At 45.1% G+C, this 15,083-nt stretch overlaps 1 protein-coding gene across 1 annotated transcript in view; it reads right to left on the bottom strand.

Moving 5' to 3' along the window:
• The window catches only part of spred3 (sprouty related EVH1 domain containing 3), a 107,591-nt gene extending 100,928 nt beyond the window's left edge, over window positions 1-6,663 (bottom strand). The window contains exons 1-3 of the mRNA XM_045724908.1: window positions 6,593-6,663; window positions 3,009-3,174; window positions 2,310-2,540 (exon numbers count right to left, since the gene is read on the bottom strand). Coding sequence (XP_045580864.1) covers window positions 2,310-2,540; window positions 3,009-3,174; window positions 6,593-6,603 — 408 coding nt within the window. The 5' untranslated portion in view covers window positions 6,604-6,663. The remainder of the gene's footprint in view (window positions 1-2,309; window positions 2,541-3,008; window positions 3,175-6,592) is intronic.
• Window positions 6,664-15,083: the final 8,420 nt, after the last annotated feature.

Here is a 15,083-nt window from a genome sequence, read left to right as displayed (position 1 = left end):
AAAGTAGACCTGTGCCGTTTGGGGATCTGATAGTATGTCTGATTGTCTTAACCCACTAATGAGCTGTGGAGCTTCAAAGTATTTTGTTCTTCACCTCAAAACTGCAAACAAAGTTATTAAAAAAAATATATATATTAAATCAATTGAGAATGACAATATAGTTCCTCAATGTATTTGAAAAATATTTCCATCTCTCTCCCTTTCGATAACCACTCGGCGTGAAAAGGTAAAAATGTAATGCTCTGATCCAGTGAAAAGGCTTTAAAATACCTGATTACTTCTTATCCCTTTTCCACAAATAGCCGACATCTGTGTCTGTCCCGGCACAGGAAACACTGACGGACCAGAATATTTTATACAATGTTGCAAGTTTGCTAGCTCAAGTGTCGGTCCAGACACAGTTGATAGTTTATACAAAGTTTGTTGCAGACAAGCCATGCGTTACCAATGTAATTTATAGGATATTACATTTTTTAAATCAAGATATTTTCTACCTGCAGGCTGCAATGTTTTTATTTGTTGGCTTTATGAAGGCTATTTTTAGTTTAGAAGTTACTTTAATATTTGTATCGTTTTGATTTTGATAGCATGTAGATTAACAACATGATAATGATTTTTTGGAGATAGAAAGACTATTCGAAATGAAATGTGCATATGAAAATCATAACTGGCATGCAAATCAGTAGCAACGGTCGGATAAATTGGCACTCTGAATGGAAAAGGTCGCCGACCGCCGGTGTAGCCTATTACCGGCTACAGGATTATTCCTGCTATCTTGATCTCTGTCTCCCTCTTGAGTCATTTGCGTGTCTTAATTATTTAATCAAACAGAGCGTGCTTAAAGCATTTTACAAGCTCAGTACATATAGTTGATTTTAGGTGTGACTATCTATGGAAAAATAGACTTAAACATTTCGGCCAATCAATGGTCACCAACTTTTTCTGAGTCAAGATCACTTTCCCAGTCAAAAAGCTAAACTGAGATCCACCGCTCAGAATTTTGATGACTCACTTCCTGTATGGGACTGACATCATCAAAACTACAGGTCAGAGGTCTTCACACTAGACTGATACACTACAGGTCAGAGGACATCGCATTGTAGACTGACACACTACAGGTCATCAGAGATCATGTAGACTGACACACACTACAACTCCTAGAAATATAATCTAGATATTTAGAAAATAGATTATATTTGTATACTACAGCTCATCACACATGTACCACAGTCGGAGAGAGACTACACATCCGTGTACATTCTATTCTCAGTACACAACATGATCCAGGACCAACACAATCACATGACCGTCTTGATCCAGGACCGACACAATCACATGACCGTCTTGATCCAGGACCGACACAATCACATGACCGTCTTGATCCAGGACCGACACAATCATACGACCATCTTGATCCAGGACCGACACAATCACATGACCGTCTTGATCCAGGACCGACACAATCATACGACCATCTTGATCCAGGACCGACACAATCACATGACCGTCTTGATCCAGGACCGACACAATCATACGACCATCTTGATCCAGGACCGACACAATCACATGACTGTCTTGATCCAGGACCGACAGAGAGTGAACAACACAATCTCTGTATGCCCCCGCCTACTGATTATTAATTGAACCAATCACATTTGTTCTGCCCTCAGAACAACATTGAATAAAGGAAACTAAACTCCACTAAACAGATCCTATATCTAATCTGATCCTAGATCTAATCTGATCCTAGATCTAATCTGATCCTAGATCTAATCTGATCCTGGATCTAATCTGATCCTAGATCTAATCTGATCCTATATCTAATCTGATTCTATATCTAATCTGATCCTAGATCTAATCTGATCCTAGATCTAATCTGATTCTGGATCTAATCTGATCCTAGATCTAATCGGATTCTGGATCTAATCTGATCCTAGATCTAATCTGATCCTAGATCTAATCTGATTCTGGATCTTATCTGATTCTAGATCTACTCTGATCCTATATCTAATCTGATCCTAGATCTAATCTAATCCTAGATCTAATCTGATCCTATATCTAATCTGATTCTGGATCTAATCTGATCCTATATCTAATCTGATCCTATATCTAATCTGATCCTGGATCTAATCTGATTCTGGATCTAATCTGATCCTGGATCTAATCTGATTCTGGATCTAATCTGATCCTGGATCTAATCTGATCCTATATCTAATCTGATCCTATATCTAATCTGATCCTGGATCTAATCTGATCCTGGATCTAATCTGATCCTAGATCTGTGTGTATAAAAGGATGAAGCCACTCACTGCTTGACCATCGTCCTCAGTGTCGCCCTCTTCAGGCGTGGAGGAGGAAGGAGATTCAGAGCCGCGGTCCAGCTTATCGATGACTGCCTGGAGGCCGCGCTCGAAGGAGATGGCGTCAGCGGGACTCTGGAACGTCAGCCCAAACTTACGTTCCTCCACTCGCCAGTGATGAAAGATGGGGTTCACTTTGTTGTAGACCAGCCCCTTCTGCACAGCACACTCCAGCACCGGCTATATACACACACACACACACACACACACACACACACACACACACACACACACACACACACACACACACACACACACACACACACACACACACACACACACACACACACACACACACACACACAGGGGTGTTGAAGCGCGATCACTACACCAACGATCCACCGTCCTCCAAAAACAAGAGCTCCCACAAACGCTGTACCATATCGTTAAGGGTTAGCGCATGAATTACATTAGTCAAAAAATAATTTCACTGTGTTTTGATTTAGTTTGCCTCATACAACGATAACCGATGGACTATTCCTCAGGTGGTACAGCACTGGAGACAGGCGTGACACACACATACACACACACACACACACACACACACACACACACACACACACACACACACACACACACACACACACACACACACACACACACACACACACACACACACACACACACACACACACACACAATACTCACCGCTCGGTCACGTAGCCGTTCTCCGCGTACAATGTATTCTCTCCGCCCCCTGCCTTCATGGCTCCTCCCTTTACATATTACCACGTGACTGAGGCCGCCGCCCCCCAGGGGTACCCAGCCACCGCTGGAGTCGTCCCGCGTCATCACCACGGCCCTGACACGCACACTGAGGAGAGACGACGAGATTAGACCACACACACACGCACACTGAGGAGAGACGACGAGATTAGACCACACACACACACACACTGAGGAGAGACGGGAGATTAGACGACGCAATGATATACACACACACACACACACACACACACACACACACACACACACACACACACACACACACACACACACACACACACACACACACACACACACACACACACACACCACTGAGGAGAGACGACGAGATTAGACCACACACACACGCACACTGAGGAGAGACGACGGGAGATTAGACGACGCAATGATACACACACACACACACACACACACACACTGTACAGAACTCATACACACACACTGAGGAGAGACAACGGGAGATTAGACGACGCAATGATACACACACACACTGTACAGAACACACACATTTAAATACCATACATAAACACAATGATACACACACACACTGTACAGAACACACACATTTATGCACAAATTAATTCATACACACACACACACGGTTGAAAAGGAGAGAAACAATTGGAAACACAACCACCCTACGTAATACAATTTCATTGCTGTCTTTACCATGTTGCAGAGGCAACTGGTCAAACATGAAATGAACAGAGTAGGAAAGTTCTTACAAGTTCACACCTATTTAATTAATAAGCATTCATATGCAGAGAGATAGTAAGGCAGAGAGATGGTAAGGCAGAAAGATATAGAGATAGTACGGCAGAGAGATAGTAAGGCAGAAAGATATAGAGATAGTAAGGCAGAAAGATATAGAGCAGAGAGATAGTAAGGCAGAGAGATAGTAAGGCAGAAAGATATAGAGATAGTAAGGCAGAAAGATATAGAGATATAGACAGAGAGATAGTAAGGCAGAGAGATAGTAAGGCAGAGAGATCTAGAGATATAGTCAGAGAGATAGTAAGGCAGAGGGATATAGAGATATAGACGGAGAGAGATATAGACAGACAGAGAGAGGGAGAGCGACAGAGAGAGAGAGAGAGAGAGACAAGCAGAGAGAGAGAGACAGAGATTATAGACAGAGAGAGATATTATAGACAGAGAGAGATATTATAGACAGAGAGAGATATTATAGACAGAGAGACAGATATTATAGACAGAGATATTATAGACAGAGAGAGAGATTATAAACAGAGAGAGATATTATAGACAGAGAGAGATATTATAGACAGAGAGAGATTATAGACAGATATTATAGACAGAGAGATTATAAACAGAGAGAGATATTATAGACAGAGAGAGATATTATAGACAGAGAGAGAGATTATAGACAGAGAGAGATTATAAAGAAGAGAGAGTGACAGAGAAAGATTATAGACAGGCAGTGAGAGTGACAGACAGAGATATTATAGACAGGCGGAGAGATTATAAGGAAGAGAGAGAGAGAGCGACAGACAGAGAGATTATAGACAGGCAGAGAGAGAGAGAGCGTGACAGGCAGAGAGAGAGAGAGAGAAAGAGAGAGAGAGACAGGCAGAGAGAGAGAGAGAAAGAGAGAGAGAGACAGGCAGAGAGAAAGAGAGAGAACATACAATCATGTTACAAATTACAACATAATCATGCTATGGTCTATTGACACTGGCTACGATATCAAGCGTCACTTAAAAATATATATATTTAACCTTTATTTAACTAGGCAAGTCAGTTCAGAACAAATTCTTATTTACAATGACGGTCTACTCCGGCCAAACCCGGACGACACTGGTCCAATTGTACACCGCCCTATGGGACTCCCAATCACGGCCGGTTGTGATACAGCCTGGATTCAAACCAGGGTGTGTTTCGTGATGCCACTCCGGAAACCTAACTGTTTTATCAACATCTTTCTCACGTTTCAAAAGGTGAAGATGAATTTTTCAACAACAACAACAAAAAGGCACCACTCCATTTTAAATGTATTTATTTTTTAGTCGTGATGTTTGTCTATTTCCTAACCTCAGTAGGACCTACTCCTATAGAAGCATAGCAGAGCCCCACTACAGGACGACGAGCCCCACCGTGGATATCAACCGTAGGAAGGGACGGAAGTAGACAGGTTTTTATAATGGACGGTCACGTGAACAAGGTAAATCTAATCTCGCCTAGGATGTGATGACTGCACCAATGAACACTGAACAAGTTGGGAGTGAATATTATATTATTATACAGCTAAAAAATAATAACAAATAAAATAAACAATAAACCATATCTGGGTTTGTTTTAGAACGACTCTTATTCCTGAGTAATGTAGTGTCACGGGGGGAAATGGCACGGAATGAAAGGCATATAGAGGCAAGGCGAGAATGACCGAATGGGAGGTGGGAGCAAGAAGAATTGTTTCCCAGATGTATCAATGAACGCGCCCATTCGCCATCCGAGCGAGGCCCTGTCCTTCTCCTCTCCTCGGCCAGATGCACCATGAATGACGGTTTTAAATGCCATCACCGTGGATCGACAGAACTGCTTTAGCACGGGCATCATATCGTTACATTATTGTTGCGATAATGGTCAAAAAAACATTGCGTTGTCCTCTCTCCCCCGACTGCCTGCTCATCACACACTACGCTGCTATACGCACTCGCTCGCTAACACATCCTCATATTCCTTATTTTATGAATGAAATACAATTTTTAAAAAAACACCGTGATTTAAACCGATGTGCAATATCTCGAAGAGATAGAGAGAAGAAAAAAAATGCAATCGTTTGGAGGAAAAAAAAGGGAGAGATGAGTGGGTGCGAGGATAGAAAGAGGGAGCGATAGATGGGGGGAGGGGGCGACGAGAAAAGGGAAGGAGAGGAGGGGTTGAGGAAGAGGACGAGAGAAAAATCACATTTCATTCATAAAGTTGGGCTTTAAAAATCATAATGAAACCCGAGACGCGTTGATAAAAAAAATCCCATCGCCAACATCCCTCCCTAGGCTTACTGGATCCTGTGTCTGTGAATGAGAGCTTGGCCAAAACTCGCCATATTTTGTCCATTTCTTCCAATACATTTTACACATTGACTGATTTATTTAACGGTTAAATAGAAGTCCTCGCCACTGCGTGACTATTACCTGGCGTTTCTCACAGTTGGTTTTTAATCATTCGATTAGAAGCCGTGTTATCTTTGATTAGGTATTGAATCTTGTCTTTACATCGTTTAATATTGTAGCCCCCCCATGTGACCCTAATCATATATCCATATTTATCACATATTTGCCTGAATATATCGGGAATAGGGTGTATACTGCTGATACAAGGCTACGTAATGGTGTTTATCCTCAACTATATCAATAGACTGTACCTTTTGTCTATCCTGAGGTTGCCTTCTTGTGTAACATCGGTGCTTATCACAGATTCATGTAATGACCAAGCTAAATTGATTTCATGTAATATTGTTATGAATTAAAAAAAAGATACGGACTTACTCGCCCTCCATGTCTCGGTGTTGCCGCTGCTTCGAGCTCCCTTCCCCGGTATCCCTGTCCTTTAGATTCCCCCCCCCCCCCACCCCCCACCCCCCCTTAGCCAGAACACACACACGCGGACACTCACACCCTCACTCTGTCACTCTCTCGTTCTATCTCACTCTCTGCTCTCATTTTCTAATCCTTCTCTCTCTCTCTCTCTCTCTCTCCACCTTTACGTCGTTTCTGTGTATCAGGATGGACTTGGGTTGCAGCAGCCATTTTCCGCTGGCAGAAGCGGTAGCATCCTCCCTCCCTCTTTCTCCAAATCACTCCCTCTCCCTCCCTCCCTCTTTCTCTAAATCACTCCCTCTCCCTCCCTCACCCGTTCTCTAAATCACTCCCTCTCCCTCCCTCTCCCGTTCTCTAAATCACTCCCTCTCCCTCCCTCACCCGTTCTCTAAATCACTCCCTCTCCCTCCCTCTCCCGTTCTCTAAATCACTCCCTCTCCCTCCCTCACCGTTCTCTAAATCACTCCCTCTCCCTCCCTCGTTTCAATCACTCTCCCTCTTCTCTAAATCACTCCCTCTCCCTCCCTCACCCGTTCTCTAAATCACTCCCTCTCCCTCCCTCCCTCTCTAAATCACTCCCTCTCCCTCCCTCACCCGTTCTCTAAATCACTCCCTCTTCACCCATTCTCTAAATATATCCCTCCCTCACCCGTTCTCTAAATCACTCCCTCTCCCTCCCTCACCCGTTCTCTAAATCACTCTCTCCCTCACCCGTTCTCTAAATCCCTCACTCACTCACCCGTTCCCTAAATCACTCCCTCCCTCACCCTTTCTCTAAATCACTCCCTCCCTCAAAATCACTCCCTCTCCCGTTCTCTAAATCCCTCCTTCTCCCTCCCTCACCCGTTCTCTAAATCACTCTCTCCCTCACCCTTTCTCTAAATCACTCCCTCCCTATTTATTCTCTTCTCTAACACACTACCTGCCATGTGCCCTTCAAGCTACTATTATGCCTGAACATCCTTCCTGCCTTGCCTCCAGACCGTAGCTTTCACTTGCTATCTCAGGGCCAGGGCAAATTACGGATGCTTAGGGGTAAATCCCCACATTTTGGGGATCTTATCCTCTGTTCTATTTCAAGAATGTTACTTTCTGTTTACAAAAAAATACCTTTGCTTTCTTCCCATACTTAAAATAACACAGTTCCCAAAACATAAATGGCCCACGTCCGTGACATGGTAGAGTTGACCCCATTAGCAGAGAATGAACCAGACTAGGAATCAGCGACTTGGGGGGAAAAAAATGGAAATACTTTACTTGAATAATGGAGAACGTAACGATACAGAAAACTTAAAAACAACAAACACTAGCACTCGATAACTCACACTGGGGGAAACATACAGGAAACTGAATTCAACAACTAACACAAGAAAAAGCATCTCTCTTATTTTATTTTTATTTTTTTTTTTTTTAAAGTTTGCACAAATCTTTATTTAACTTGCTGTAAATAACAGTAACATGCAAAACATAAACATAACATAACAGCCAGAGGGAATCCAAAGAAATTAGAGAAAAATAAAAAAAACTATTATATCAAATGAAATACAGACATATATCGAATACATTTTTTTTGACATATTGTTTTGTATACGTTTTAAAGATTCTACGTACTGTTCCAAATCAGATAAAAAAATTAAGAAAAGGGGCTTTTTCTTCATAAATTTTGATTTATGGATAAAAGATTTTCCTAATAAAATAAAGAGATTTATGACATACTCACGTTCAATTGTGGAATCAGTGTAGTAAAATAATATGTCAAACTTAGTAATATCAATGGTTGTATGCAATTTGCGGCTAAGATATAGTTTTACATCAGTCCAAAACACTTCACTATATAAACAATTACAGAATAAGTGTTCAATAGATTCAGTTTCTAGTTCACAAAAACTGCATTCACTGGTAACGTCAAATATATATTTAGAAATCAAGCTATTACACGGATAGCATCTCTCTTAAAATGGGGAAACAATCATGAAATAATAAAGACACACCTGAGTCCAATAAAAGTCTCTACCGCCCTCTGGTGCCAGGAGGAACCATGACAGCGTCTCAATGCATAGAATATAATACTGTCACAATTTGTTTTGTTCTTTTCTCTCTCCAAAGCACAGCAACAATAAATAAAAAATGACGTCCCAGAACAGTTTGTATGTTACAGTTCAGTTCAAAATCTCAGTTCAAAATCAAAGAGTCACCGCAATCACCGAGTCTTTTAGGTGGTCTATTGTTCCTCTTGGGCCTCCATGTGGGTGTGTGACCCAAAGACAGGGTGAGTAACAGTCCATGTTTGGCCTTGTTGCATTCTGCTACATCCACTAGACCGAACTCCATCTGGTGCCGCAGACCCACTCACAAAATAAGTGGTATCAGAAGGAAGCTCGGCGTCCTTCTCACTACCATTGTCACTGTTTTGTTTGTCCATGAACAGGTTGGGTAGATCCAGATCAGAGTCGTGGAGGCCTTCATCCAACAACCTTCGCCTTTGTTCTCGGACAGCTGTCCCATTATGAAGTATGGACCCTCATAGGATGGTAGGAACTTCCTAACTTTGTCCCGCACCCGCTTTGTTCCTTTAATTAAGTACTATACTTGTGTCACCAACGTTGTCGTGTGTCCTCGCAACATTTTTGTCATACTGCTTTTTGGCATGCTCCACAGACTGACCCTGCGCTTCCCTTGCAATCTGATGAGCAAGCTCCAAACTGTCTCGTAGTGTAACGCCCTGGCCATAGAGAGGGTTTTTTTTTTGTTCTTTATTTTGGTTAGGCCAGGGTGTTTACATTGGGTGGGCGTTCTATGTGCATTTTTCTATGTTGGTTTGTTTCATTGATTTTGGCCGTGTGGCTTCCAATCAGGCACAGCTGTAGAGTGTTGTTGCTGATTGGGAGTCACACATAAGGAGCCTGTTTTTCCGTTGGGGGTTTTGGTGGGTAATTGTTTCTGTTTAGTGTTTTGCACCTGACAGGACTGTTTGGCTGTTCGGTTTTTCTTGTTTTGTTTTGTATAGTGTTCTTTCTGTTATTAAATTCAATGATGAACACTAACTCCGCTGCGCCTTGGGTCTACTCTCTCTCACGACAGCCGTTACACGTAGCTGTGTAACATACTGTGGAGGGGTCTCGGCAGGTCGATGGGCTCTGTTACTTCTCTTCCAAGGAGCATCGTGTTCGGAATGAACCCGGTCGAGCTGTGCACGGTTGCTCTATAGACCATCACAGCGAATGGAATCATGATGTCCCAGTCCCAATGGCAACGTTCTGTGGTGGTGGCTAAGATCTTCTGTAGAGTGGAATTAAATATTTTGACTTGGCCGTCATGTTGCGGTCTGAAAGGGGTTGTGAAAAGTCTTTTCGATTCCTAACAGTACACACATTCTTTGGAACACTTCAGACTCGAAGTTGGAGCCTTGATCGCTGTGGAGCGTATGTGGTGCAGCATAGCGACACACCCATTCAGCTGTCAGAACTTCAGCCACTGTCACGGCGTTGATCATTGGGTAGAGGGTAGGGCTTCCACCCATTTTGCGAAATATTCTTGAACCACCAATATGTAGCGATTGTAGTGTTCTGTCTCGTTCATGGGGCCCAATGAGATCAATGGCGATCCTCTCCATGGGTACTCCGACGAGGACAAGGTGTTTGGGGCTTCCTTTGGACGTCTGGCTTTAGGCGGCACAGCTGGTACATTTACAACACCATAGTGTGACATCCTCTCACATTCGGTACCAGTAGTATCTTGTCTGTAGCCCGGGCAAACGTGCGTTCCGCACCAACTGACCGCCTACTCGGCCGTCATGCATCTGCTTCATGATGTCCATCCGGAACACGCGAGGGTAGGAGTATCTGTGGGTAAAACACTGCACCTTCGGTACCATAGAAGCACCGTAGAAGAATGCCGTCCTTGACATACAGTCTGGTTCCAATAGACTGGTTCCAATAGACTGGTTCCAATAGACTGGTTCCAATAGACTGGTTCCAACAGTCTGGTTCCAACAGTCTGGTTCCAATAGACTGGTTCCAATAGACTGGTTCCAACAGTCTGGTTCCAACAGACTGGTTCCAATAGACTGGTTCCAATAGACTGGTTCCAATAGACTGGTTCCAATAGACCTTAGTCGCTGGCCCTAAAGGCAACACATCTCCCCACAATGGGTGTTTCTATCCTTCCTCGAGCCATCTCATGACAGGACCTATGTCAGAGTCAGTCATCTGAGCTTGACATAATTCCTCAGAAGTCCATTCATGGAACAGAACACTATAACTTGCGTCGGTGAGGCGAATCTTTTCCACATCCGAAGTGTCATCTTCACTTATCCAGATGACCCGACTCCATGCCGAAGGCAGCTCTAGAAACTCCAGGGAGCGCAGGTTGTAGGCTGGGGTCTGCTCTTACCTCCACTGAGCGGAGCTCCATAGAAGTAGATTCCACAGCGTAATAAGCTACTGCACTTCCTGGTGCCTGAAACGGTCATTGTTCTGGGTAGGGTCCTGTATAGTGCAGGGGCAAGTCTGGCGGTAGGGCCTCCTGGACAGGATGTCAGCATTTTCGTGGTGGCGTCCTAGATGATGTATGACCTTGAAGTTATACTCCTCCAAGCTTCCCGAGCCACGTCGCCAGTTGACCTTCTGGTATCTTCATTCTGAGCCACCGAAAGCTGCTGTGGTCAGTGTGCACGATGAAGGGTCTTCCGAACAGATATCGACGGAAGTGTGTAGTGAACTCCACTGCTGCCAGTAGCTCCCTCCGTGTGGTACAATAGTTTTGCTCGATGGAGGGCAGCCGTCGGCTCCCATACACTAGTACGCGTTCCTCGCCGTCCTGCATTTGGGACAAGGCGGCTCCAATGCCGAAGGTCCTGGCGTCTGTATCAAAGATGAGGTTGCCGCTGTCGAGTGGATAGCCCAAAACGGGCGCGGTGGTGAGCAGCTTCTTTACTTCTTTGAACGCCTCCTGGCATTCTGGCGTCCACTGAAAACGAGCTTCTTTGTAAGCTAATGAAGGGGCTACAGTAGCAAAATCTTGGACAAATCATCGGTAGTACGAGGCCAGGCCGACGAACTGACGGACTTCTGAAACGCAGGTAGGCTGGAGCCATTCTTTGGACTTTCAGAATTTTCTGGGGATCTGTGGCGATGCTGTGTTCGGACCCGATGCGTCCAAGGTAGGTTACCTGTCGGCGGAAGAGACAGCACTTGGAGGGTTTCAATTGGCTTGGCGTAGCCGACTGAACTCTTGTGCCAGGGGTTGGAGCATCTCTGTGACATCCCTTCCCAGGATGATGATGTCATCTAGATATACTAGGCAGGTCCCCCATTGCATTCCGGCTAGGACGCGGTACATTAAACGTTGAAACGTTGCTGGTGCGTTACAGAGCCCAAAAGGCATCACATACCACTCAAAGAGGCCCTACCTGCTGCAGAAAGCGGGCTCTTTACGGCCCTGGGAGTAGCCTGCCAGTGCCTGACGCTAACTCTACCTGCCAGTAGCCTGACGCTAACTCTACCTGCCAGTAGCCTGACGCTAACTCTACCTGCCAGTAGCCTGACGCTAACTCCGACGTGCTAAACCATTTGGCTGTCGACAGGGTATCTAGAGTGTCTTGGATACGAGGAAGTGGATTATGCATCTTTAACAGTACGCTCATTTAGAGCCCTGTAGTCCACATGTTCCATAACTATCGTTGAAGCCCAGCTGCCGTGGCTTGGAGAGGCAACTCTACTTTCAAAGACTTTGCTGGATCTGCACTGAGCTGCTTTTCGAATTGCAGTTGCTGCTTCACAGGTGGCCCAGGCAACGTCTGAATGTCATGCTGTACGAGACTAGTGCGACCCAGATCAGTGGGTCCAGTAGAGAGGACGTCGCCGTAGACACTAAGGAGTTGAGCCAGCTCACAACGTTCATCTGCACTTAGCGCAGCAGAGCTCTCCGTATACACTGACTGTAAGCGAGCAGGAACCGCTGGGGAGACGAGACTAGTTGGTGGTGACGTGGAAGAAATATCAGTAGGCTGAACAACGTCTGCTGCCTGGAGGAATCCGGCGATAGCGACCTTATTTACTTTCGCTGACTCTGTTCCTGGGTTGTAGAGCCTGGCTATTGGGCTGTGCGTCAACCACAACCCATGCCAACAGTAGATTATGCTTCTCAATGGAATCCTTTAGTTGGGCTCAGCACCATGTCGCCTCTGACAGGTTCACGGAAGTGTGCGTTCCCCGGCACGATGTACTCACACCGTGATTTGTGAACGGCTGTGCGTGCTATTCTCACGACATGCATCTTCGGTCTGAAGTAGGGCACCTGTTCACCAAACAGCACAATCCTCTGGCTGCCGAAATCAAGGCGTGCCCGTGACTGCTCCAGGAATGTATGACCCGAGGATAGCGTCGGTGTTCTCCGCTACGTCTGCAACAATGACGTTAACACTCACTGTGCGTGTACCAACCTGAATGGGCAGGTGAACTTCTCCAAGACGTTAACATTTACAGGATCAATGCCCTGCAGAGACTGCACAGTCAATAGCTGGAATGGAGGCGCACACAATGGACACTTTCTCATAAATTTTATCTCTCAATACATGCAGTGATTCAGTTGGTTTGCGCACTCTCTGCCCCAACACAATGCCAAATGGCAGCTGCATCCCCCGATGCCGGCTCGTATGCCGAGTCCACTTCCCCCAACTATGCGTGAGTAGTCCAAAACAGGAAGACATAGGGTTCTTGTGGACCACAGCCCTTGCAGCGCCCACTAAACAGAATCTAAGCTGGACTGACATAGACCTTTCTGACCAGTGATTGGCTCTAGCACAGCTCTCAAAGCGATGTAAGAACTCTTTCCATGAACCCGAACCATCAAACCGACATGGTCGTAGATCCTCTCCTTCTGAGTAGCGTATTCGTCCTCACTGTCAGATGAGATATCATAATGTACACGCCGGGGCTGCCTGCCAAGTGAACTGGATCTTGGTCGCCTGGGGCGAGACTGTTCATTTTCATATCAGTACATTTCATTACCTTCAGTGGGCAGAGCATCACGCCCGATACATCCATGGCTGTCCTGCGACTGTGAGCGGTGGTTTTTCCACAGGAGGCATGGCTGGAGTGGAGAGCAGAGCTGCTAGCATCCTGTGTGTCCAATGGGAGTAAACAGCATCTACAGGGCTACTCGCTGCTTCGAGTCTGTGGTTGGCAGAGTTAACAGCCTTTCAGTAGTTGGTTGAAACGCAATTTCCAGAGATAGCATTTTCATGTGAGCATCTATCATGCCAGCTGGCATATTTTTGGTAGTGACTTAGCTGTGATTTGATTCCACTGTCACCCACATTTCCGTTTTTCCACATGAGACTTGAATGGATTTGTTTCTCTCATTGGCCGTTGAGAAGACGTCTTTGACTCACGGCACGAGTCAGCCATATTAGCTGCGACTGGCTGCATATTAGCTACGTCTGAACTTGGCATAGAAATGGATTGCAGTTACTGTTAGCATTTGCAACATCAAATTCGTTCATCCAGTCGGCAAATGAGATTTGTGATTGCGTGTCTTCGTTCACTGTAGTTAAGCGACATGAATGGGTTTGAGTAGCACGTCGAATCCTCAGGCGAATTCTTTCTCGTAATAACAGATTTCCAATGCGTAGCCACCATTCCCCAACTTTAGCTAGAACGTCAGCCACTACTCGGACAACGATGATTAACTTCGTTAGCCGTTAACTTGTGAATTTCCAAATCTTTTTTAAGTTGATTTCTCTTTGATATTCCGGTAGAATGTGAATAACTCACCGATGCAGGCAGGATAAATCCCAGACGAGCCCAACAATGTTACCTTCCCTGCCTTGCCTCCATACCGTAGTTGGAACGGCTCAGTGGAGCCTTCACTTGCTAGCTCCAGGGCCAGAGCAATTTACGGACGCTCTGGGGGTAAATTCCCACCTTTTGGGGATCTTATCCATTGCTAATGACGAGATAGTCTGGATTTCCACGGAAGTATTTGACATTTATTAAACTTGTACACCATTCTGAGGTATTCTGAATTACAAAATAAAAGAATGGGCTAATGGAACAAAAATAGCGTCTCTCACAGTTTGGCTACATCTCCACCACCACAACAATTCCTTCCCTCACCCGTTCTCTAAATCACTCCCTCCCTCACCCGTTCTCTAAATCACTCCCTCCCTCATCCGTTCTCTAAATCACTCCCTCCCTCACCCGTTCTCTAAATCACTCCCTCCCTCACCCGTTCTCCAAATCACCCCCTCCCTCACCCGTTCTCTAAATCACTCCCTTCTCACCCGTTCTCTAAATCACTCCCTCCCTCACCCGTTCTCTAAATCACCCCCTCCCTCACCCGTTCTCTAAATCACCCCCTCCCTCACCCGTTCTCTAAATCACTCCCTCCCTCACCTGTTCTCTAAATCACTCCCTCCCTCACCCGTTCTCTAAATCAC

The sequence above is a fragment of the Salmo salar genome, chromosome ssa09, assembly GCF_905237065.1.
Source record: "Salmo salar chromosome ssa09, Ssal_v3.1, whole genome shotgun sequence".
Classification (NCBI taxonomy): Eukaryota; Metazoa; Chordata; class Actinopteri; order Salmoniformes; family Salmonidae; genus Salmo; species Salmo salar.
This window is presented reverse-complemented; position numbering and strand designations above follow the sequence as displayed.